The 19,659-nt window shown below is 49.3% G+C and overlaps 4 protein-coding genes across 8 annotated transcripts; 1 reads left to right on the forward strand and 3 right to left on the reverse strand.

Moving 5' to 3' along the window:
- The first annotated feature begins 187 nt into the window (after positions 1 to 187).
- On the forward strand, positions 188 to 2,245 carry LOC122374312. The gene is made up of 3 exons (XM_043352978.1): positions 188 to 434; positions 1,004 to 1,066; positions 1,195 to 2,245. The coding sequence occupies exons 1-3, from the start codon at positions 344 to 346 to the stop codon at positions 1,359 to 1,361; spliced, it is 321 nt and encodes a 106-aa protein (XP_043208913.1). The 5' UTR covers positions 188 to 343; the 3' UTR covers positions 1,362 to 2,245.
- LOC122374309 lies at positions 2,113 to 10,629 on the reverse strand. The gene is made up of 7 exons (XM_043352969.1): positions 10,606 to 10,629; positions 6,273 to 6,482; positions 5,440 to 5,653; positions 4,337 to 4,485; positions 3,847 to 4,021; positions 3,144 to 3,354; positions 2,113 to 2,827 (listed from the first exon to the last, which is right to left on the reverse strand). Exons 2-7 carry the CDS (start codon positions 6,453 to 6,455, stop codon positions 2,359 to 2,361), a joined length of 1,401 nt encoding a protein of 466 aa, XP_043208904.1. The 5' UTR covers positions 6,456 to 6,482; positions 10,606 to 10,629; the 3' UTR covers positions 2,113 to 2,358.
- LOC122374310 (rab-like protein 3) lies at positions 6,471 to 8,784 on the reverse strand. Its single transcript, XM_043352970.1, has one exon. It carries the CDS (start codon positions 7,660 to 7,662, stop codon positions 6,982 to 6,984), a length of 681 nt encoding a protein of 226 aa, XP_043208905.1. The 5' UTR covers positions 7,663 to 8,784; the 3' UTR covers positions 6,471 to 6,981.
- An 884-nt stretch (positions 10,630 to 11,513) lies between the features above and the next one.
- Positions 11,514 to 18,629, reverse strand: LOC122374305 (DNA-binding protein Ets97D-like). Of its 5 annotated transcripts, none has more exons than XM_043352967.1 (10): positions 18,390 to 18,629; positions 16,256 to 16,452; positions 15,799 to 15,946; positions 15,292 to 15,649; positions 14,276 to 14,509; positions 13,981 to 14,085; positions 13,579 to 13,689; positions 13,251 to 13,340; positions 12,735 to 12,961; positions 11,514 to 12,459 (listed from the first exon to the last, which is right to left on the reverse strand). In XM_043352967.1, exons 1-10 carry the CDS (start codon positions 18,612 to 18,614, stop codon positions 12,298 to 12,300), a joined length of 1,857 nt encoding a protein of 618 aa, XP_043208902.1. In that variant the 5' UTR covers positions 18,615 to 18,629; the 3' UTR covers positions 11,514 to 12,297. The 5 variants fall into 5 exon arrangements, with proteins under 5 accessions (XP_043208902.1, XP_043208901.1, XP_043208898.1 ...); XM_043352966.1 differs by having other exon boundaries at positions 12,735 to 12,970; positions 18,390 to 18,624; XM_043352963.1 differs by having other exon boundaries at positions 12,735 to 12,970; positions 14,276 to 14,614; positions 18,390 to 18,554.
- Positions 18,630 to 19,659: the final 1,030 nt, after the last annotated feature.

A 19,659-nucleotide genomic window follows, 5' to 3' on the forward strand; every position in this document is an offset into this window, starting at 1 on the left:
CAATTGCAGCAGGACGTAATTGGGAAGTCTGAGCCAACTGCTTTAATACTGATACCTAATGCTTTCCTGAGCCTAGTACCTATTCATGGCTTTGTGGCTTTGTGAGAGAAATTGACAGACTCACTGAAGGTGAATTCTAAACTGTGACTGCAGTGGTGCCCTTAATTAATCGAGGTGGCTGTTTCAGGTGTGATTGGTGTAATTCAATGGAATAGGATGTAGACTTACAAAGATATTTTGTTTGCAAGAAGTTCATTTAAGTCTCAACGTGGCCGCCAGTGGCAGTGACAGTGACTTGCGCCAACTGTTATGGGCATTCTGATTCTGATTCAGGTGTGTTAAAATGTTTTCGGAAGAACTAAGGTCTGTTGAAGCTGATTTTATGATATCTGCACTTGAAGATTTGAAGGAGGAACAAAGGATAAGTAAAAATGGTGGGTACTAGGTCAAGGTACCAGTGCCGGTTAAGCGGTTAGTCCTTACCTACATGTTCTGTTTTTTTCCATTGTTTGTCTATTGGGGCTTAAGGGTGCGCCAACTACAATGTCTCTGTTTTTTTCCACTTTGCTGCTGAACATGTGTGTGAGAGTTGTTGATAGTGGGATTATGTGTCATGCTTTGAGATCATTTTTGCCTGAGAGTGCCTGAAACTGTTAAAATTTAAGTTATTTTTTTATGGCATTTCTGAAAAAGTGAATTAACATCACCATATAATTACTAGCATAAATGTGTTTTAAAAAGTTTTGTCACATCTGGGTAGGTATATCACTAAATTTGATAAGTTATATAAGCTTCAATGACCCCTCCAGTTTGTCTGCTTTAGCTTACATTATTGATTAACAGCCTGGTTCATAGGCATTGTGGGCCTACATCCTACATCAGCAAATACACCAGCTATCATAACTTGATATTTTATGAGGCACCTTACCTCTAAAATGAACTGCACCTGTTGTTGAGCGATTTTGTGATTAATTTGTGACTTGGCTTTGTTTCCAAATTTCAGTGCAAGGTATGTCATCAACTGAGCTGATGAAGCTTAAGGATCACTTGGTATCTAGCATACAAGGTAGGTATGTCTTGCCTGGTTTGTTTGCAAAAAGCAAAACATGCCTGCTTACAGCTTAATTAATCAGTTAATGATTTATGAGCTATAATGATGTTTGTTGCCATCTGACCAGTTAATTCCCCGGTCAGCTGTGTCGCAGCAACTGGGCTTGCTGCTGCAGGAGCGCGACTCGCTGCAGGAGGAGGTGGCCGGCCGGCACGTCACCATCGCGCAGCTGCTGCGCATACAGGAGGACCGCGCCTCGCAGCTGGGCGTCCAGCCGGCCGTTCAGATGTCGGCTGTGCCGCGCCGGTAGCCACCGGACGGCACTCCGCCAGCCACGTGATACCTGATCGCCTCAGCTTTACACCAGTCCGCCTACCCGCCGAACGACCGGGCGCGCGGGGCCCTCGAAACGTCGCGACGTTGACCATGACAAGCGATATGCCTACATTACGGCGTAGCTACAGCGGGTTAGTCCCATAATCATCGACACTAGACAGTCATATCAGAGGAATTCTAGACTATGTAGTATCCCCAAAAACTCCAGTGTGGTGCAGATCATTTGCAAAATGACACGTAGGACCTGTTGCGTATTTAGGGTAGAGTGGCTGGAGACTGGTCTGCGATTTTTACGCAGCTAGTTATTTCTAGTCCTAGTCCCTGCATCTAGGGCATTATCAAGACGAGTTGATTGCCTAGTGCGGTATTATGCTTACTGTCCGGACTCCCGGTGATACTCGACTGTGACAAAGCGCGAAATGAATGCCTATTACCTTCGTAGTTAGGCGAACGTTACGATTCCATAATTATTACAGTTCCTTGTACGTTTTATTTTGACGTCGCTAGCCTTAATCACGAGTGAGACTTTCACGGCATTAGCTTTAGTGCATTGAGGACCTGTGGCCCCGACTTTTCATAGCGAGGCGGCCAGTAGGCAGACGATTTACATATGGCGCATTCTGTGGTTTGAGTTGATAATATTTTGTGATATTCCGGTGGCAGGGTCTGGGTGCAGGGAACTGCGTTGGTACGGGGCTTGGGCAATCAATGGTACAACGCTCGGCTAGGAGATCTTGAAGGCCCGGTTTTATTTTCCCGATTGATATTATTGAGTTGTCAGTTGATTCAGTTGAATTCGGGCGATTGCGTGATAACTTGAACGAGCTATACTGCGTGTAAAATATACAAGGTACGCTATTTATCAACTTTTCTCCGTTATTCAGATATCATTTTTGATAAAGTGGATACGCGTGTGTATTTACAATGACTGACGATGAGAATAATGACACGGTCATCACACTTTGTGCGAATCACGTCAGGAACACCTGTGCCACCACGCTGTCTGTCTGTGACGGACTAACTCCGTGTTTGATCTGGGGCAGCGCCGGCAGTGGCGGCGGCGGCCGCGTGGTGGGCACACGCGCGCCGCCCGCCCGCAGCTCGTCCCGGATCTCTGTCAGCACGCGCAGCCGCTCGGCGTGCTGGGAACGCAGCACAGCCTGCACACCCTCGTCCCAGCGGCGCTGCTCCTGCAGCCAGTTCTCCAGCCATGTGACCAGGTCGCGCTGGCGCGCGGCGCGGCCGGCCCGGCGCCGCCGCGGGCCGCCCGCCGTCACCTTCCTGCCGGTGCCCGGCGCCAGACTGGCGTCGACGGCGGCGGCGGCCCGTCCGGCGGCGCTGCCGGCCAGCTCGGGGATCAGCTGCACCAGCTCGTCCACCTGGTAGTAGCAGTCCGACTCGGCGCCCTCGCCCGTCAGGTCCCACCGCGTCTGCGCCCGCCTGCGGCACAGCGAAACACGCCGTCAGAGAGGACTCGTGGGGCTGACAGAACGACAAGATTTAGGATAAAACGATTTTTACTAAGATTTCACACGATATGATTACTAGGAAAGACGAGTTCGAACGAGATGGATGTTTACCTAGGTAAACATCTATCCTAGGTACGATTACCGAGGCATGATCATTAGGTAATGATCGTTGATCCCTTTTCTAAAAACATCACCTCGCCACTTTCCCCATCCGATCTTCTACACTTTGTACACGAACGACAAACGACCCCTTTTGCACACCAAACACGCCGTGGGAAGGTACTAACTTGTATGCTTGGAGTAGCGTCTTCATGCGTCCCTCGCACTGTTCTGGCGTGTACTCCATGTGAATGTCTCGCATTGCGTCGGAGATATCCGTCCACAGGGCGCGCCGTTTGATGCTAGGGTCTGAGAAGTCGGCGGCGCGCGCTTTCAGCAGCGCCAGCATTGTTAGCGACGCCTCGCGGGTCCAGTTGGTCTTCACGTGCCCTGCCGGCACTGAATGGGGCGTGCACAGTGTTCAGTGTCAACGAGCTCATGGCCCATGGGGAGGGAAGGGGCTGGAGAGCGACGCGATCACCTTCACTGGGCTGACAAGGGTGAACAGCGTGTTATTTAGCTGGAAAGCGCGGCTTTTCACTAAAACCCATGGAAGAGTGAGTGGATATTTCTTGTGAAAGTGTGGTACATACACGCTCCTGGATACGCTCAATAATTTTCATATAACAATCTACTGTATTGTGAGCTTACTTGATAGCTGACATGACAAATGATTGGTCTCCTATAGGTGCCAGTGTCATAATATCAAGATTAGATATCAACTATGCGCGAATTATTCAGGATATTCAGGAAGTGCCGCCGCCGGTTTCACCAACCGTTAGATCTCGTAGCAGGGACGATCCCACAATAGCGGGCAGTGGTGTACTCAGACAAATTAGCGCTTAGGAGGAAGCAGGCTAACACTAGCCCCTGCCTTCCGAGTCGCCTCACCGGTCGCTCGGTCGACGCGGCCGGTGTCGCCGCCTCCCAGGCTGGTGTCTACCATCAGCTGCGGGTACTGCTCGGCGATTTCACACATCTCTCGGAAGAAGGCCGGCGACGAGCTGGAGGCCTGCGACTTGCGCCACATGGCCTTCAGCGTCTTCCAGCGATTCTCGCATTGTAACTGCAGGCGAGAAGGGCAACGTCATTCTCGCATAATGGCACATCACGATGAGCTTCAGAAGTGGAACGCCAGCTGTAAAATGTCAAACAGTGCCTTTATCTGAGAACTACATAGGAAACGTAGGGATAATTTCCGGAAAATTTGCGATAACGTGAAAATGTGAAACAAGCAAAACACTAAGCACTGACTCTGAAACTCGTTGCATGTGATGACACAGTAGTGTAACAGCTGCTAGCGAGACATAAACATATTGTTAATAAAGCACATACATCTATTATGCGGTCATCGTGAAAATCGTTGCAATTCACTTTTTACCTGGCTTATGCTGAAACCTTTTTCTAGCATTTTGTCACAGGCCTCTTTCCAGATGAACTTTCGCTTGATGTTTGGGTTGCTGAACTTTTCCGCGCTGCTAGTGAGAATTTCCATCAGCGCCAATGTGTCATGCTGCCCCCAACGGTAATCTGGAACAATGACAGTCGCGCAGTAAGCTTAGTGTGCCGATATCGTGTGTCACTTGGAAACATATGTAAATGACAGTCATACAGTCCGACAGTGAGCCAAGGAGCCACTATCGTAAATCACTCGGCAATGTATGCGTCGGAGTGGGCAGCAGGGCAACTCCTCAGAAGCTGAATCAACTACCGCTAACATATCGGCAGTTAAATACGTCCAAGGTTCAACCAGGTAACCTGGAACGCTTCTCAAACGTCGCAGCTATCTCCGAAACAACACCTCACTCAGCGTGCCGTCTCTGCCGGCTCTCAGTGTGCCGTCTCTGTCCCCACTTAGTGCCGTCTCTGCCCCCAATCAGTGTGCCGTCTCTGCTCCACTCAGTGTGCCGTCTTTGTCTCCACTTTGTGAGCCGTCTCTGTCCCTCTCTGTCAGCCGTCTCCGTCCCACTCTGTGTGCTGTCTCTATCCCACTCAGTGCGCCGTCTCTGCTCCCACTCACTGCTGCCCTGGCTGTCGTCCCCCACTCACTGCTGCCCTGGCTGTCGTCCCCCACTCACTGCTGCCCTGGCTGTCGTCCCCCACTCACTGCTGCCCTGGCTGTCGTCCCCCACTCACTGCTGCCCTGGCTGTCGTCCCCCACTCACTGCTGCCCTGGCTGTCGTCCCCCACTCACTGCTGCCCTGGCTGTCGTCCCCCACTCACTGCTGCCCTGGCTGTCGTCCCCCACTCACTGCTGCCCTGGCTGTCGTCCCCCACTCACTGCTGCCCTGGCTGTCGTCCCCCACTCACTGCTGCCCTGGCTGTCGTCCCCCACTCACTGCTGCCCTGGCTGTCGTCCCCCACTCACTGCTGCCCTGGCTGTCGTCCCCCACTCACTGTTGCCCTGGCTGTCGTCCCCCACTCACTGCTGCCCTGGCTGTCGTCCCCCACTCACTGCTGCCCTGGCTGTCGTCCCCCACTCACTGCTGCCCTGGCTGTCGTCCAGCTGCTGCGCCAGGCTGCGGCCGGACGCCTGCTGGACCTCCGGTTGTCGCGGCGCGCCCTGCGCCGGCTGCTCCGGGGACTGCGGCTGAGTCGAGTCGACCACAGAATCTGCCGCCAGGCCGCACTGGTGGCTGACACACATGTCCAGCGTGCTGAATGTGGTCTTACACTGGGCGCACTGGTACATGGTCACCTGGCAAAACACGAAACAGGCGTCAATATGGCAGACCGACGGTGATCGACGTACGTGTTTGTCCTATGCTGTTTCTGGTCACTATTACGGTTCCGAAAAGCTTTCCAGATTTACATTTTTCAGTGAATTTGTTCTTTCCTTGAATCCATATTAAATCAATATTTTTCCAATCAAATCTAAAATAGGTAACATTTACTTTTTACTTCGGAAGCTTTAGAACTAAATCTGGTTCCACGCAAATGTCGCAACGAGCTTGGAAATACATACAGTGGTTGCACTACTATGGTTTCAGTCTACGGCTTTACCATGGTTTCACTCGATTTACATTGAAAAGCTGAGACAAGGAGGTACCGCTGAGAAGCCTCTATTTTATTTCCAATTTCTTACTGGCATTACGACGGTGAAATCCACACCGTAATCTGAGGTCAGCTGATCATCTACGTTATCACAGTCAGCTCCCATCCAATACACCAACGGAACTTACTTTTGCACCCTCCCGACGAAACACAACTTACCATGACACCCAGGTCAACAATTGCTCCCTCACCAATATCCCTCCCGACACCCCTCCTCCCCTCCGTACCTTGAAGGCTTTCACGCCTCCCCCTCCCCTCCGTACCTTGAAGGGCGATGTCGGCGGTTGGGGCGACTCGGGCGGCTCAGTGGGCTCGGCGGTGGCCAGCAGGCCGATGTCGTCCACCGATTGGCTCAGCTGGTCGGCCCGCACGCTGTACTGGTGCTCCAGGCCGTCCGACTTCTTCTCCAGCCACGGGTCGGTCTCCATCGTCATGGCCGACTCCATGGCGGGGTGCGCGGTCTGCCGGCGCGGCTGGTCGGCACGGTCCGGGTCGTCAGCGGGTCGGAACGGCCGCTCGCCGGGCAGCTCACGCGGTTGGAGCGCAGCGGCGCAGACACAGACTCGAGCGAATACGAGGGATGATAATCGACAGCGTGCACCAATGTCATATATGGAAGACGCTTCTCACATGACCACTGAACTCCAACATATCCACGGCAAGGGCACAATGTAACGCATCAGTCTGATATGTAGTACCGTCAGTATCACCGGTACGATTATCACAGCAAACTGACCCTCAAACTCTTCTTTTCTCGTCTCAACAAATGACAATCACCGATCATGTGAAACCCCATAAATTGCTAAAAACACTTATCTATTTAGGTAAATAAAATCACTTTGGTTAAATTCTTCCCATGCAGTCCAGGCACCAATAGCGTCCAAACACCCAGAAATGCTCTCCACGCTCGTCACCACATCAAACACGGTAGCCTCCAGTCCGCGGTCTCCGTGTCCCGCAGCCATCAGCCGGTCAGTAGTCACGGTACGAGTGTCTGACGGGCGGCCCGGGCCGGCGCCGCTCCCAGTGCTGGGTCACCGGCTCCCGCTGGTAGCGGCGCTCAATCACTTTGTCAAAGAACCGGCTCAGCTTGACGGCGTTGCTGCTGCCCGCCGCCAGCGAACGGGCGCTCAGACAGTCGACGGTGATCTCCTGGGCGCCGCACTCGTCGGCGAACCGGGACGCCTGTCGCTGGAGGTGGGCGGCGCGCCGCGGGTCGGACAGGTCCGGCTTGCACGCCACCACCAGCACGGGCAGCTGGGCGGTGGCCGAGCCGGCGAACGTCTCCGGGTCGAAGGCGGCCGACTCGCCGGCGTCGCGGCTCAGCACCTCGGCCAGCCAGCCGGCCAGCGTGTTCTGCGTCTTGCGGTTGCTGAGGTCGTGCACCAGTATGACGCCGTGCGCGCCGCCGTAGAAGACGCGCCTGGTGTTGGCGTGCGCCGCGCTGCCGCCCACGTCCCACAGCTCGACACAGTACGTGCGCTGCTCCGGCAGGCCCTCGCGAAACTCGTGAATGCGGACGTCCACCGCACAGCCGATCGTCCACGATGGCTTGGCACATGGCTCATTTTGGCAGATTAGGTGTACCAATGATGTCTTGCCTACACCGGAGTCACCAACCACTACCACTTTCACTGTCTCCATGTCACTCATGCTGATCTAACTCTCAAGTTCACTTGTATGTAATAACTCCTAAATGAATCAAAGGTGAATGCTAACCCATGATAATTCCCCAGAAAAGGTCAATACATAGTGTATGATTGAAAAAAAAAAACAGATTTATGTTCTCCTTGGTAATAGTTCAATATTGATCAATGATCATGACATGTGGCAGGTAGTGCAGTGCCATCAAATAGAAACAGTTATGTACTGTAGCATTGAATTGTTAAATGGAACTGCACAAATACCTTATTGCATATAACTTCATAAAATAAATGGCTAGCAGCTCAAATTGAAATGGCAATGACCTATAATTCCCTCAAAATTAGCAAGGTAGGTACCTGATTGGCATCGAATAATGGATGCAAAAGTGGTCTTATCTTCAGCTTACTATGCTAACCAATCTGGATTCTGGAACGAATAGGCCCCTTTTTGTTTATTAAGTAAAATAAAGAGAAAAAACAATATTAAATGAGCAAAAGGATAATGACTAATGAGGACGTAGGTAGGTAGGTACTGCAAGATTAAGATCAATGGCCCATTGAACTAAAATAGCATTGCAATGCTTAGGTACTATCTGAGTCACACAGATCTACCATTGCATGATCCTCAGCTTGCTTCATTTCCTTGTTGAACAATTAGCATGGAGTCACACCACTATAGTGGAATGAGCAGTCAAATCTCCACCCCCTTCCATGTTGATGCATGCCATATTGACTGTAACTATGCATTGTCATTGGCACTGCTCATTACTGATTCTTCCTCCTTTCAGGAGAAAACAGAAGAATTAGGATGAAAAGCAGGTGTTAAGCTGCTAGCTGGGGTAATCACTGTAGCAGCACAGCCTGCAGAGTGCATGCTAAATCAAAATGTTTTTTGCCCTTTCACCCTTCAGGTCACAAAAGTATTGAAATAGTGACATGCAGTTTGCACTGATGGTGCCATTTGATTTCTGAACATATCTTTGATTATCATTAAGCATGTCATAAAATCAGGCATCATTTAAATGCAGGATGATGATGAAAACAGGGCGCCTAGGGCAATTTGATCAAGGCTATGGAAATTCACTTGCACAAACCACATGACAATCATTGTGTAGAAGGCATTGAGAGGGGAGAACTCAGTAGGCGGAACTATGGTCATGAGTACCCAAATATAGGAACGTTCCCATTTTTGGGAACGGAGTTCCCAAATATGGGAACGGGCGTTCCCATTTATGAGAACGGAAGGCAATTTTTCGGCCGTTCGCCCACTAAAACTCAAAAGTGCATCACGTCTCAAAAAAGTGCACGCTGATTTAAGTATCTACTAAATCTCCATAAAGTTATCTTTAATCTGACCGTGGAACAAGGAAATTGACCGTGGAATGATATTTTTAATGATTTTTTAAAAATGACAGAATGGTGGAAATATGGGTTATACGACATTTAACATGCAAGTTTAAGGAAAATGAAGCATTTTTTACATTTTGAGGTCAAGTATAATAATTTTCGCCTGGTTATGAAGTTTCATTCTAGCGACACCAGATGATGACATATGCAAGCGAACACGCGGACAGTCCCGAGGTAATATTGTTGACATTTGGTGTCGGGGCGATCGACCGCGTGGAACGTCAGTGATTTTACCGAACTACTGTTGTAAACTCAGTTTCAGTGGTTTAAAATCATTCAGCTGTATTTTATCAGCCCTGAAAGACATATTTTATTTGGATGCTAGCTGTTTAGCGTTGTTTTATAAGCAGTGTCATGAGCGTGGTTTTTGTCTTCGGCGTTTCTAAGCATGATCGGTTGGGGGAATTTCTCTGATATAGGTCGCTCTGTGTGGCTTATTTATAATTTTTATGCTGATTTCGATCATACGTCGTGCCCATCCTACCAGGCCTTTTGCCACTTACACTCATTAAGAAAGGAAAAAACTAGATTTTCATTGGGACTAGGTGTTTTGAGGGTGTAACATATTCAGCGTTCCCATTTTTGGATACTTCTTGTGCTCGTCAACTCTCGGTGATTAGCAGACAGGTGCTTGACATGTCTCCACCCTCGGCGCGGACGGTGGATATAGGTATGGAAGACCTTGTTGAACATCGCTGAGCGTTGTGGATTACGTAATCCTGCAGAGGGGGGCGTGCCCGCTGCGAGATCGACGGGAATAAAAGCGCAGAAGACCGGGCGAAACATGCAACGGTCTTGCCGGAAAGGTCATCTGATGATTGTTGCGTTAACAATAATTTGCGGCGTTGGACGTGATGCTTGTTAATGAAAAGAGCCCCTGAAAGGCGTCGGTGAAATCGTTCCCAATTTTGGGTACGCCGTTCCCATAATAAGGAACGCTTGCAGCGCCAGTGTACGACAGCGTTCCCAAATTTGGGCTCGCGGCCCGGGTGATGGACTGCTTTAGAAATAGGGGAACGATTTGAAACTACGATGGGCCTTACAATATCAAACTCTTTCCCAACAATATTGAGACAACTATCAGGCGGTTCACGATCGTTTTATATTTTTTGGACGTCATTTAACAGTTCTTTTTCTTGTTTTAAATAATGCCTACATGGCGTTCCCATATTTGGGTTTATCGTTCCCAAACATGGGAACGAAAATGCGTTCCCGAAAATGGGTACGCTTGACCATAGTTCCGCCTACTGAACTCCTCAATAGTCACATGACCAAATATGCCCTGCGGCGCCCTGCTTTCACCATCATCCTAAATGCACCAAAATATGGGCCTCCGCCTGGGTGGCCACATCATCACATTCACAATCAGTAACCACACTGAGCTGATGTAGGTACATATCTACTTAGCATAGCATTTTTATGATTTTTGCCAGGCAAATTAGTTTTATCCACCAGTGAATGTATTTACATACAACTTTGTTTCATCACATTCAAACACAGCCAGCATGAGGTTTGAAAATGCCACTCCCAAGCATCCTGTGTACACCTTTCCAAACACCTCAAAATTATAAAAAAGACATCCATCCACTAAGAAATATCCTTGGAAATATCCACATCCACATGTAAACAATCTAAACAATAATGAAGTCTACTAGTTTACTTACAAATACGGTAGAATTGCCTTATATTCTGCCAAAACGTAATCCGTTGTCCACCGGGTGCTACCAGCAGCAAGAAGACGATCATTGGGTCAACATTGGGTAGATTCAAGGATCGGTTAAAATGTTGGAGTTGTCTGTCAAATTGCGTACAACAATCTAGGCGGTCCAGCAGCAGAGCTGCAACGGAGCGAGGCTTACGGAGACTAGTTCATCATAAATCTTCACTGTGGCCTGCGAAGTGTCATATGACCGCTTCATGCCTAATATACCCTGCGCTTCATGTACGTACTAAAGTGCGTTATAAATGCTTGATCTTTGTAAGCGCTTGTAAGCACTGGCGGATCCAGGAAGGCGGTCTTGGACGCGGCGGGAGGGCTTACCCCCCAAACAAGTTTCTTTAAATCCCAAAAAGATCATCGGATTTCTATTCCTTATGCTCTGCTGCGCAGTTTAAAACAGTTCCTAATAAAAGTTTAGTTTTCGTTTTATCCTAAAAAACGCAAACTTTCGTCGAGGTCACCGTTTCTTATAATAGGTATATTGAGGTCACCGGCGTCCGGCCAGAGAAGGCGGACCGGGACTCTTATTCACGACGGAGTGCATGTCGAGGACTCCCACGGAGTCCACTCTCAGAAAGGCGGGTCTGACTCTGAGGTGGACCAGCCACCGCCTGGCACGTGTGGGCACGATCCATCGGACCTACATCGAATCAGACGTTGCGCGGTTCAGTGCATTGATTCGACTTTTATGCCATCTGACGAGACCCGAGACCTTGGAAACCGACACTCGTACCTAATATGACAAAATATGTATTTACGGTAAACACTGTTGACTGCACAGTGCACACACACTCAGTTCATGGATGGCTGTACAAAGTCATGAATACAAGGCAAGACTATTGGAACACATTATGAGTTATTTACATGAAAACAATGATACACTAACATGTATGAAATGAACACGGCACTGCATTTGTCCGCAGTCACCAGATCTCGCGAGCACGGGGAAGGCATCTTCACGGCACGGTTGCCGGCAAGACACACAGAGTCGCGACAAAGATGTACGCACATTCAGCATACTGACAACCAACTCACTCTAATAAACATTCCATGTGCACCTCAGCGACATCGCTATGATCTTCATCCGAAGGATACAGGTGACGGGACCCTGGTATTACCAAGGCAAACCGGTTCATCGCTGTGCTTCGCAAAATCGTAAGTGGAACTAGAGCACAGATAACAGTTTCACAGCCAACATAACTTATAACGTCAAAGTAATTTCGAAAATGAGCAACAATACCGGGAACCAACATCCATCGTTTACAGGTTCGCATTGCCTGTAATTGCGACTAATGCTTCCAAAGAGTAGTATAGTAGCAAATATAAACCGATCCTAAAACCTCAGGCATTTGGTGATTTTTGTTACAGCAATCAGTGGAAACCAAAAAAGGTTACAATCCAATCCAGACGCTCTCATTGTTCCGGTGTTTTGGTGTGAAAAACATTGATAGCCAGACTACCTAAGCACGTGCTAGACGTGGGCTCACCGACCGCTCGTCCAGCAGCGAGCAGTGCAGCTCAGTTGAAGCCGGCCGCCATCCTGTGCCGCATGCGCTGCTTGTTGGCCAGGTTCTCGCGGTGCTCGGCCTCCATGACGAGGCGCGACAGCTCGGCCGGGCTGTACCCCAGCACGGCGCGCAGGTCGCAGATGAACTTGTACACAAACCGCTTACCCGGCACCTGCAGCGGCAGCGCCATGGTAAATGGTGATCGGGCTTAGTTACAAATGTTTCAGTCTTCCCCGATGTTAATGACCACAAGTTCGAATAAACTGATAAAATGCGGCAAAACCATATCGATATCTTATATACAAAACCATATCTTTGCTAAAGCAAGAGCAAAAAGATTGGAGGATGTATATGTATGTAGATACTGTATAGAGGCTGTACCATACGGTCAATACGGTTCATGAAAAGAAAACAATCGATTATTGCCCACGCCCGATTATGCTTTACCTTTTGCAGCATATCACTGTCATAGTAATAGCGCAGCGCGCGGCTCAGCTTCTCGTAGTTCATGTTGGGCTTGTTCTTGCGCTGGCCCCACAGATGGGCCACCATCTCGGGGTCACTGAACTTGAACTCGCCCTCTGAGCCGACCCAGTGGATGATCTCGCGTCGCGCCTTGTCCGTGAGCAGCTCCAGCAGGAACTGCCACAGCTGAATGTGGCCGGCGGTCGTGTCTGCGGGCACCGCGCGGATAAACGGATGGAGCTCACAGCGCGCCGCCCAACGCACAGTGCACAATACATGGCACTGCGTGCGACGTCACTACCTACCAATTGGGGGTATGAATTGCGCTGTGGCATTGTGACGTGAATAATACCACGTAAATAACTACCTTTGTTCATTTGTTGATTTAAAGATATCGCAAAGAGTCAGTCATTTATCGGTAAAGATAAAAGACACAATCATGAATGGTAAACTACGAATGGTTAGACAAACTAGGCATTAACTCAACCATGAGCTTACTATTGGCGAATTCGGGTCCATCAAGGTTGAATTTCGCCTTTATTTTCTTCGGTTTCACGTTAGTCACGATTTCTTCCCGTTGAACAATGGCTGTAACACGTATCAACCACTCTGGTCAGTAAGCATTTGTAGGAAACAAGGAAGAAACCCATAGCAAATGGGTTTAAAACGAACTAAGCAAATAGCAATGATAATTGTGAGATAACAAACAAAGAAAACTATGAGATAGTCTTATTGGAGCAATTATATAGGACCGACGTCGAGTTGAATTACGGCTCGACAATGGCGGCTGAACAAAAGCCATTACCGGTGGCTGACAGGTACTCACCGACAAACTTGCACTTCCTGAGCAGTTCCAGGTGCGTCCAGAAGAGGTCGTTGGCGTCAGTGGGCACGAGGTTGGCGAACTTCTTCTTGTCGATGCCGCACAGGTCCACACCTGATGCATAGATAGGCTTCACTGACGTGGAATTCATGACATCAGTCATAGTGAGTGAGAGTCTCTCCTTCCCCGTCACACAGAGTACCCCTGGTTGAGTGTTGAGGCGTGTGCATGGACGTGTGCAAATACGCTGTCGCTGTTAAATGGAACGCCTTAGCCAAGACTGGATCAGCCGCACAGCTGCGTCTTTCAGGCCAGCCTGTTTAGTTGTGTCTAAACGTGTGCGATGATGTAACCGCGCCTTTCCAGTCGGGTGTGCGTGTGTGTTGGCGTGTATTTATCGCTCACCTGCCATCGTTTCAAACTCTGACCGTCTGATGGCCGCTGCCGGAAACTGCTCCAGCGCCCATCCCAACCAGTGACGCACGTGCTGGTTGCTCCAGGACAACGGATCTGAGGGGCAAAGAGCGCGTCAGCGTGACCTGTACCCGGTACCGCAGTCTGCGTATAGATGATGACATGTTATCGCCCAACAGGCCACGACTAGCACCTCCAGCTGCTGTATCGTAACATATACAGACACTCTTATTTTATGTTTGTTATAGACTACCGTATGACATGTGTGTCGTAGCTTTGTGCTGACCTGTGGGTATCTTGAAGGTGGTCTGGAGTTCCTTGAACTTTGGCGACAGTGCCCAGCGCGTGACCTGTTTGGTCTCCGTCTGAGGCGCCGCTTTGGCCGGGCAGACGGCGATCGGGTCGGCTGCGGCGGGCGCCGCCGTCGGCCGGCGCCCCTTGGCCGGCGGTCGTCCGACGGGCCTCCGCTCGGCGGCCGGCGCCGGCGGCTCCACCACCAGGTCCGGCAGCACCAGCTCATCTGGGGAGCGGACAGACGGCTCGACAGCCAGGTCTGGCGCCAGCGGCACGTCGGGACTGACCGACAGCCGCTCGATCGGCAAGTCCGGCAACATGAACTCATCATCTGAGGATCGAACGGACGGCGGTCAGTGGCGGCGGACAGAGGGGAGAGAGAGGCCGCGCCCCGAGCCCAGGACCGCGCGCCGGGGTATCCACGAGGAGACCGGCGCCGCCTGCTGTTACCACCAACCGTGGTGCAGCTCGCGGGCACAAGCACACAACATGCAACACACAGTTAATGCAAACATAAACGCTAATAAATTATAAAAGTGGCATAGCAACTGTACTAAACTAGGTGTTTACTTCAAACAATCATTTGTGGAACATGTGAGCAACAACAAAACAAAAATGAGCGAGCGTCAACATGCAAGTGAAAAGTTAGGGCTGACCGACATCCGTATCTGTAGTATGAAACGTTCGTAAACGTTGCATTTACACCGACTTCACACCTACCAGCCCGTTAAAAGCGTTTTCCCGCATGTGATTAAAGTGTGCAAAGCGTGATATGTTCAAAGTATCCTATACTTTTAAGTTAAGACATTAAGTTAAGGGAAATTCTACACAAATTTGCATGCAAATTAAACATAAGCAATGTACAAAAAGCATGTGTATAGCCATAAGCCAGGCAGTGTTGTTGATACAGGTATGGGACTTCAGGCGTCAGCCGGGCAGCCGAGCCGCCGACCGCTGTCAGAGACGGCCATTCCTGTTCAGTCTCCCATCCCGTCTGCGCCCGCTTACCTTGCACGCCCTGCATCTCGACGTCGTCCTCGGTCTCCTCGCCGTCCGGTGTGGCGGCCACCTCCTCCAGCACCGTGTCCAGCTCCTCGCCCGTGAGCTCGCGCTCGGCCGGCTCCGGCTCCGGCTCCGGCTCCGACTTCCGGCCGGCCTCGGGCGGCGGCGACAGCGGCCGTTTGACGCCGCGCGCCGCCTGCCGCTCGCGGCGCCGCTGCTGCTGCTCCATGTACTCCTCGCTCGGCTTCAGCACGTCGATGATGTTGATCATGCGCCGGCCGCGCGAGATGGAGAGCTCGACGTTCACCTGCACGACGCCCTCGCCCTCTATACACTGCTCGGCCAGCGTGTGCTGCGGCTCCAGCTGTGAATAACCCAACACATGTCGTTCACACTATCAGCGGTAACAGAAAAAACTAACACATAAAAAAGGAACATTGAAATCAAGCTAACATTTTATAAGAGACATGCACCATTTCAAAATTAACCGAGATAAAGCGACAATCAACATACCTGTTGGACACCCTGCAGCCAGTACTCGTAGCCTGACAGTTCCATGCCCATACGCTGCTCCAGCAGGTCTCTGAGAGAGGCCAGCGGCTCCTGCAGGCCTATGTGTTCCGTGAGCTGTACGGCGCCCCCTTCACCCTCGCTGGAACGCCTGCAAGGATTGACACAGGTGAGAACTACACGCTGCAGGAGTGAGGATATATCACGGATGAACCTTCCCTTGGAACACGTAGCAATCTAAAAAAAAAACTGGGACCATGATGCAGCACGGGATAAATACCCCTTGACATAGCAAACTCAAACGGTCAATCCACTGTCGATAGCCCAATAGCATTGCTTTGGCAACATAAAGTTGAACGATGCTCGGAATGTATGCATAGTCAAATCACATACTTGCTTGAAATATAAATAGCTAGACATGGAGCGGTGTTAGGTAGCTAGTCCGACCGTCAGCACTAACCTGCGGCGCTCGCCGGCGTCCATCTCGAGGTCCTCGTCGGCCAGCGGGTCGCCGCCGCCGTACGTGATGGCATTGGGCGGCGAGTAGTCGGCGTCCACGTCCGAGCCGTCCAGCTCGTCCACACTGTCCACCTCGTCATTGGAGAAATCGCCCGACGAGCCATACTCGTCCTCGCTCAGCTCCGAGCTGTCAGACATCTGCCCGCGGAAACAAACGTCATGGATGGAAACCGTGTCAAAGACGGAACGGGCGTCAAGCACGGGCCACGGGAACCGGCATCACAGTCAGAGCGGGCATCACAAAAGGAACCAGTATCACTGATGGAAACAGGCAACGGGAATCACAGCTGGGAACAGGCATCAGGGAGGGGAATTGGTGTCACACACACTGAACCAACATTGAAGGTGGTACAGAGAAACCAAACAAAAACAGTCACAATCAGGAATTAGCATTAAACAGAACTGGTGCCTCAGATAGAATCTGCATCAAAGACTGGGATCAGCATCACGGATGGGGACCTATGACACGGACAGAAATCACTAATCAGTATCACATCACAGCTGGAACTGGCATCATGGATTAAACATAATGTTACAATTAGCAAGAGCACTATCTTGTTGCTATTTTTATGAGCAGGCTACCAGCTCACTTCCTTACTTCTCAATAGTTAAGTTCACAAGTGAGAGACCCAGAAACACCACCAATGATCTTCCATTTACAAGAACACTGGTGGCATGCTGATAAAAAACGACAGCACCCTTTCCCACATGTGCAGCCTGACTGGTTGCAACCAGTCCAGCTGGGCCAGCAGCATATGTTTACACCTGTCTGCAAAAAATGATCTGATATGCAGAAATCACAAAAAGCTACCTACTAAGGCACCTAGGCAGCTAGGCTAGGTACCTATGTATCATTCCTGAAAAGTGACATAGGTAAATTAAAAGCCCATGATTGAAAAGGTGTTATTTACAAAAATTAGCATAGCTTGCTACTTTGAATTTGAAATACAATTAAAATATAAGTTAGAATAGATAGTTCTATATAAACTCAGGTAGGTATGGTCAGATTTTTGGCATAAGTAGAGCAGACGTCACACAAAGGTTTTCCAGGCAAGGAGAGGCACTGAAGGTTTGTAGGTTGTAGGGTAGTTTGATGGGTTTTAGGTTGTAGGTTTTTTAGGTTTTAGGTTTGAGCTTTGTAGGTTGTAGGTTATGTTAGGATGGTCAGGTTAGGTTAGGTTTGTTTAGGTTTTGTAAGAAAGAAGCACCCCCAGGAATAGCGCCTCTCCTCAGTTGGAAAACCTTCGTGTGATGACCGCTTCACAAATACCAGATTTTTAAAGCCTGTCAGTCCTCGGATCACTTTAAGTACACAAATATGGAACGAGACAAGGATTATGAATAGAGTCAAGTTGTTAAAGGAAATAGTTCACTTTTTAACATGGGTTTTGAACTGGAATAGCAGTTCCGTAGCTTGGGCTGAGACGAGCATAAATCAGGAGCTTTTACAGCCCAACGATCACCCTAGGCAAAGATATTCTATTTCTCGTCCCGAAAAAGGTGTATTGCGTTGAGGATGTGTGCCTTGCATATATTCGCATCCAGTATGAAAAGAGCATGGGTCCCGAAAATTCTTCAGAAACTAGTGAAACTATCTACGAGAACTCAAGAGAAATTCTCGTACTGATCAATAAGGACATTCAGCAGCAGCAGATCGCCCAAATGCCGGTGGCCGCGATAATTTCTCTAGTTTCTGAAGAATTTTCGGAACCCATGCTCTTTTCATACTGGATCGCCTGTGCCTTACAGAAACTGAAAAGTTCTTCTTATATCAAAATATAGAAAATAATCTTTTGTCATAAATAGGTTTTATTTTCTTTGCTGATCATTTTGAACATAAAAAATCATAAATCCATTGCAAAAAAAAATAATTTCGTGAAAGTGAACTATTTCCTTTAAATCAAGTGTAAGATGATATTTTCAGCTGGGTAGTGATAAATATATTGCAACTTCATGTGCGCTTTTCATTAGACTGCTTAAAGCGATTACAGGCTTACAAAAATGGCCTTTACCTACCTAGGTATTCACAATTCAAAACCAGAAAAGAAAAGAAATGCATAAAAAACAGGACTTACCTTCTCTAAAGAGGAAGACGGTCGACACATAAGAACAAATCTGACCTCATAAGAAATAATTCGTTGTACTTGCAAACAAGTTACAAACGAGATAACAAGAAATATTATCCAAGATATTATCCAACATAACCGATCGGTTGTGTCGATGATAATCTTCGTATCGCATTTCTTCGTCGCGCAATTCTTCGTCCGCATTTCTTCGTCCGCAAATCTTCGTCGGCGCATTTATTCGTGTCGCATAACTTCGTCTCGCATTTCTTCGTAAGCGCAAATATTCGTAGCGCATTTTTTCGTATCCGCATTTCTTCGTACGCGCATTTCTTCGTCAAGCATTTTTTCGTCCACGCATTTCTTCGTCTACGCAAATCTTCGTCCGCATTTCTTCGTCCACGCAAATCTTCGTCTGCGCATATCTTTGTCCGCAAATCTTCGTCCCCGCAAATCTTCGTCCGCAAATCTTCGTCCGCATTTTTTCGTCCACGCATTTCTTCGTCTACGCAAATCTTCGTCCGCATTTCTTCGTCCACGCAAATCTTCGTCCGCAAATCTTCGTCCGCAAATCTTCGTCCGCAAAACTTCGTCCGCAAATCTTCGTCCGCAAATCTTCGTCCGCATTTTTCGTCCACGCATTTCTTCGTCCACGCAAATCTTCTTCCGCAAATCTTTGCGCATATTTTCGTCCGCAAACCTTTGTCTCCGCTATCTTCGTCTCCGCAAACATTCGTCCACAAATGTGGTTCAATAAAACCATGAAGAAATATCAGACCATCAAGTGATTGACGAATTTAATGCATGGAATGGATGATCGAAACTTTTGAAGTCAGGTAGATGAGGTCTGTCAGGTGAAGCTATTGTATTTGGGAGCCGAGAATTGAAACATTCCATATCATTTGTGTCCCGGACATTCTTTTTTCGCGGTCGATGAATGACAATATAATCTCGATTGTACCCTCGCCGGCATCGGCGAGGGCACCGGGTCCGGGGCACCGTTCCCCTCTTTAATTTTGGCCTTTTAACAGTAGCCCTATGGGCGTTGCATGGAAAGAATGGGACTAAAAGTCGGCAGTGCTGTGCCCCCCCCCCCCTAATTGAAGGTGTTCCGCCGCTACTGCTCGCCGGACCTATTTGTTTTCTACATACACGCCGGCCGAGGGGGGGGGCGGGTACGACCCCCCCCCCCCATCGCCGTTTCGCCACTGGTGGAACTAGCGCGTCGCGGAAAAAACGAGCGTGTGCGCCGTTACGAGACGCAGAGATTAATACCCGATTT

The sequence above is a fragment of the Amphibalanus amphitrite genome, unplaced genomic scaffold, assembly GCF_019059575.1.
Source record: "Amphibalanus amphitrite isolate SeventyFive unplaced genomic scaffold, NRLGWU_Aamphi_draft 001637F_arrow, whole genome shotgun sequence".
Lineage (NCBI taxonomy): Eukaryota > Metazoa > Arthropoda > Thecostraca > Balanomorpha > Balanidae > Amphibalanus > Amphibalanus amphitrite.

Bases quoted from the DNA above. Each gene is read 5' to 3' on its own strand.
- LOC122374312 (XM_043352978.1), top strand. From the start codon at position 344: ATGTTTTCGGAAGAACTAAGGTCTGTTGAAGCTGATTTTATGATATCT. The intron at 435-1,003 runs GTGGGTACTAGG...TCCAAATTTCAG, and splicing joins ACAAAGGATAAGTAAAAATG to TGCAAGGTATGTCATCAACT. The intron at 1,067-1,194 runs GTAGGTATGTCT...TTCCCCGGTCAG, and splicing joins CTTGGTATCTAGCATACAAG to CTGTGTCGCAGCAACTGGGC.
- LOC122374309 (XM_043352969.1), bottom strand. From the start codon at position 6,455: ATGGAGTCGGCCATGACGATGGAGACCGACCCGTGGCTGGAGAAGAAG. The intron at 4,022-4,336 runs GTAAAAAGTGAA...TCTCGCCTGCAG, and splicing joins AAGGTTTCAGCATAAGCCAG to TTACAATGCGAGAATCGCTG. The intron at 3,355-3,846 runs GTGAGGCGACTC...CGCCCCATTCAG, and splicing joins CCGCGTCGACCGAGCGACCG to TGCCGGCAGGGCACGTGAAG.
- LOC122374310 (XM_043352970.1), bottom strand. From the start codon at position 7,662: ATGAGTGACATGGAGACAGTGAAAGTGGTAGTGGTTGGTGACTCCGGT.
- LOC122374305 (XM_043352966.1), bottom strand. From the start codon at position 18,614: ATGCGCCGACGAAGATTTGCGGACGAAGAAATGCGGACGAAGAATTGC. The intron at 14,086-14,275 runs GTCAGCACAAAG...TTTGCCCCTCAG, and splicing joins CACCTTCAAGATACCCACAG to ATCCGTTGTCCTGGAGCAAC. The intron at 13,690-13,980 runs GTGAGCGATAAA...TCTATGCATCAG, and splicing joins AGAGTTTGAAACGATGGCAG to GTGTGGACCTGTGCGGCATC.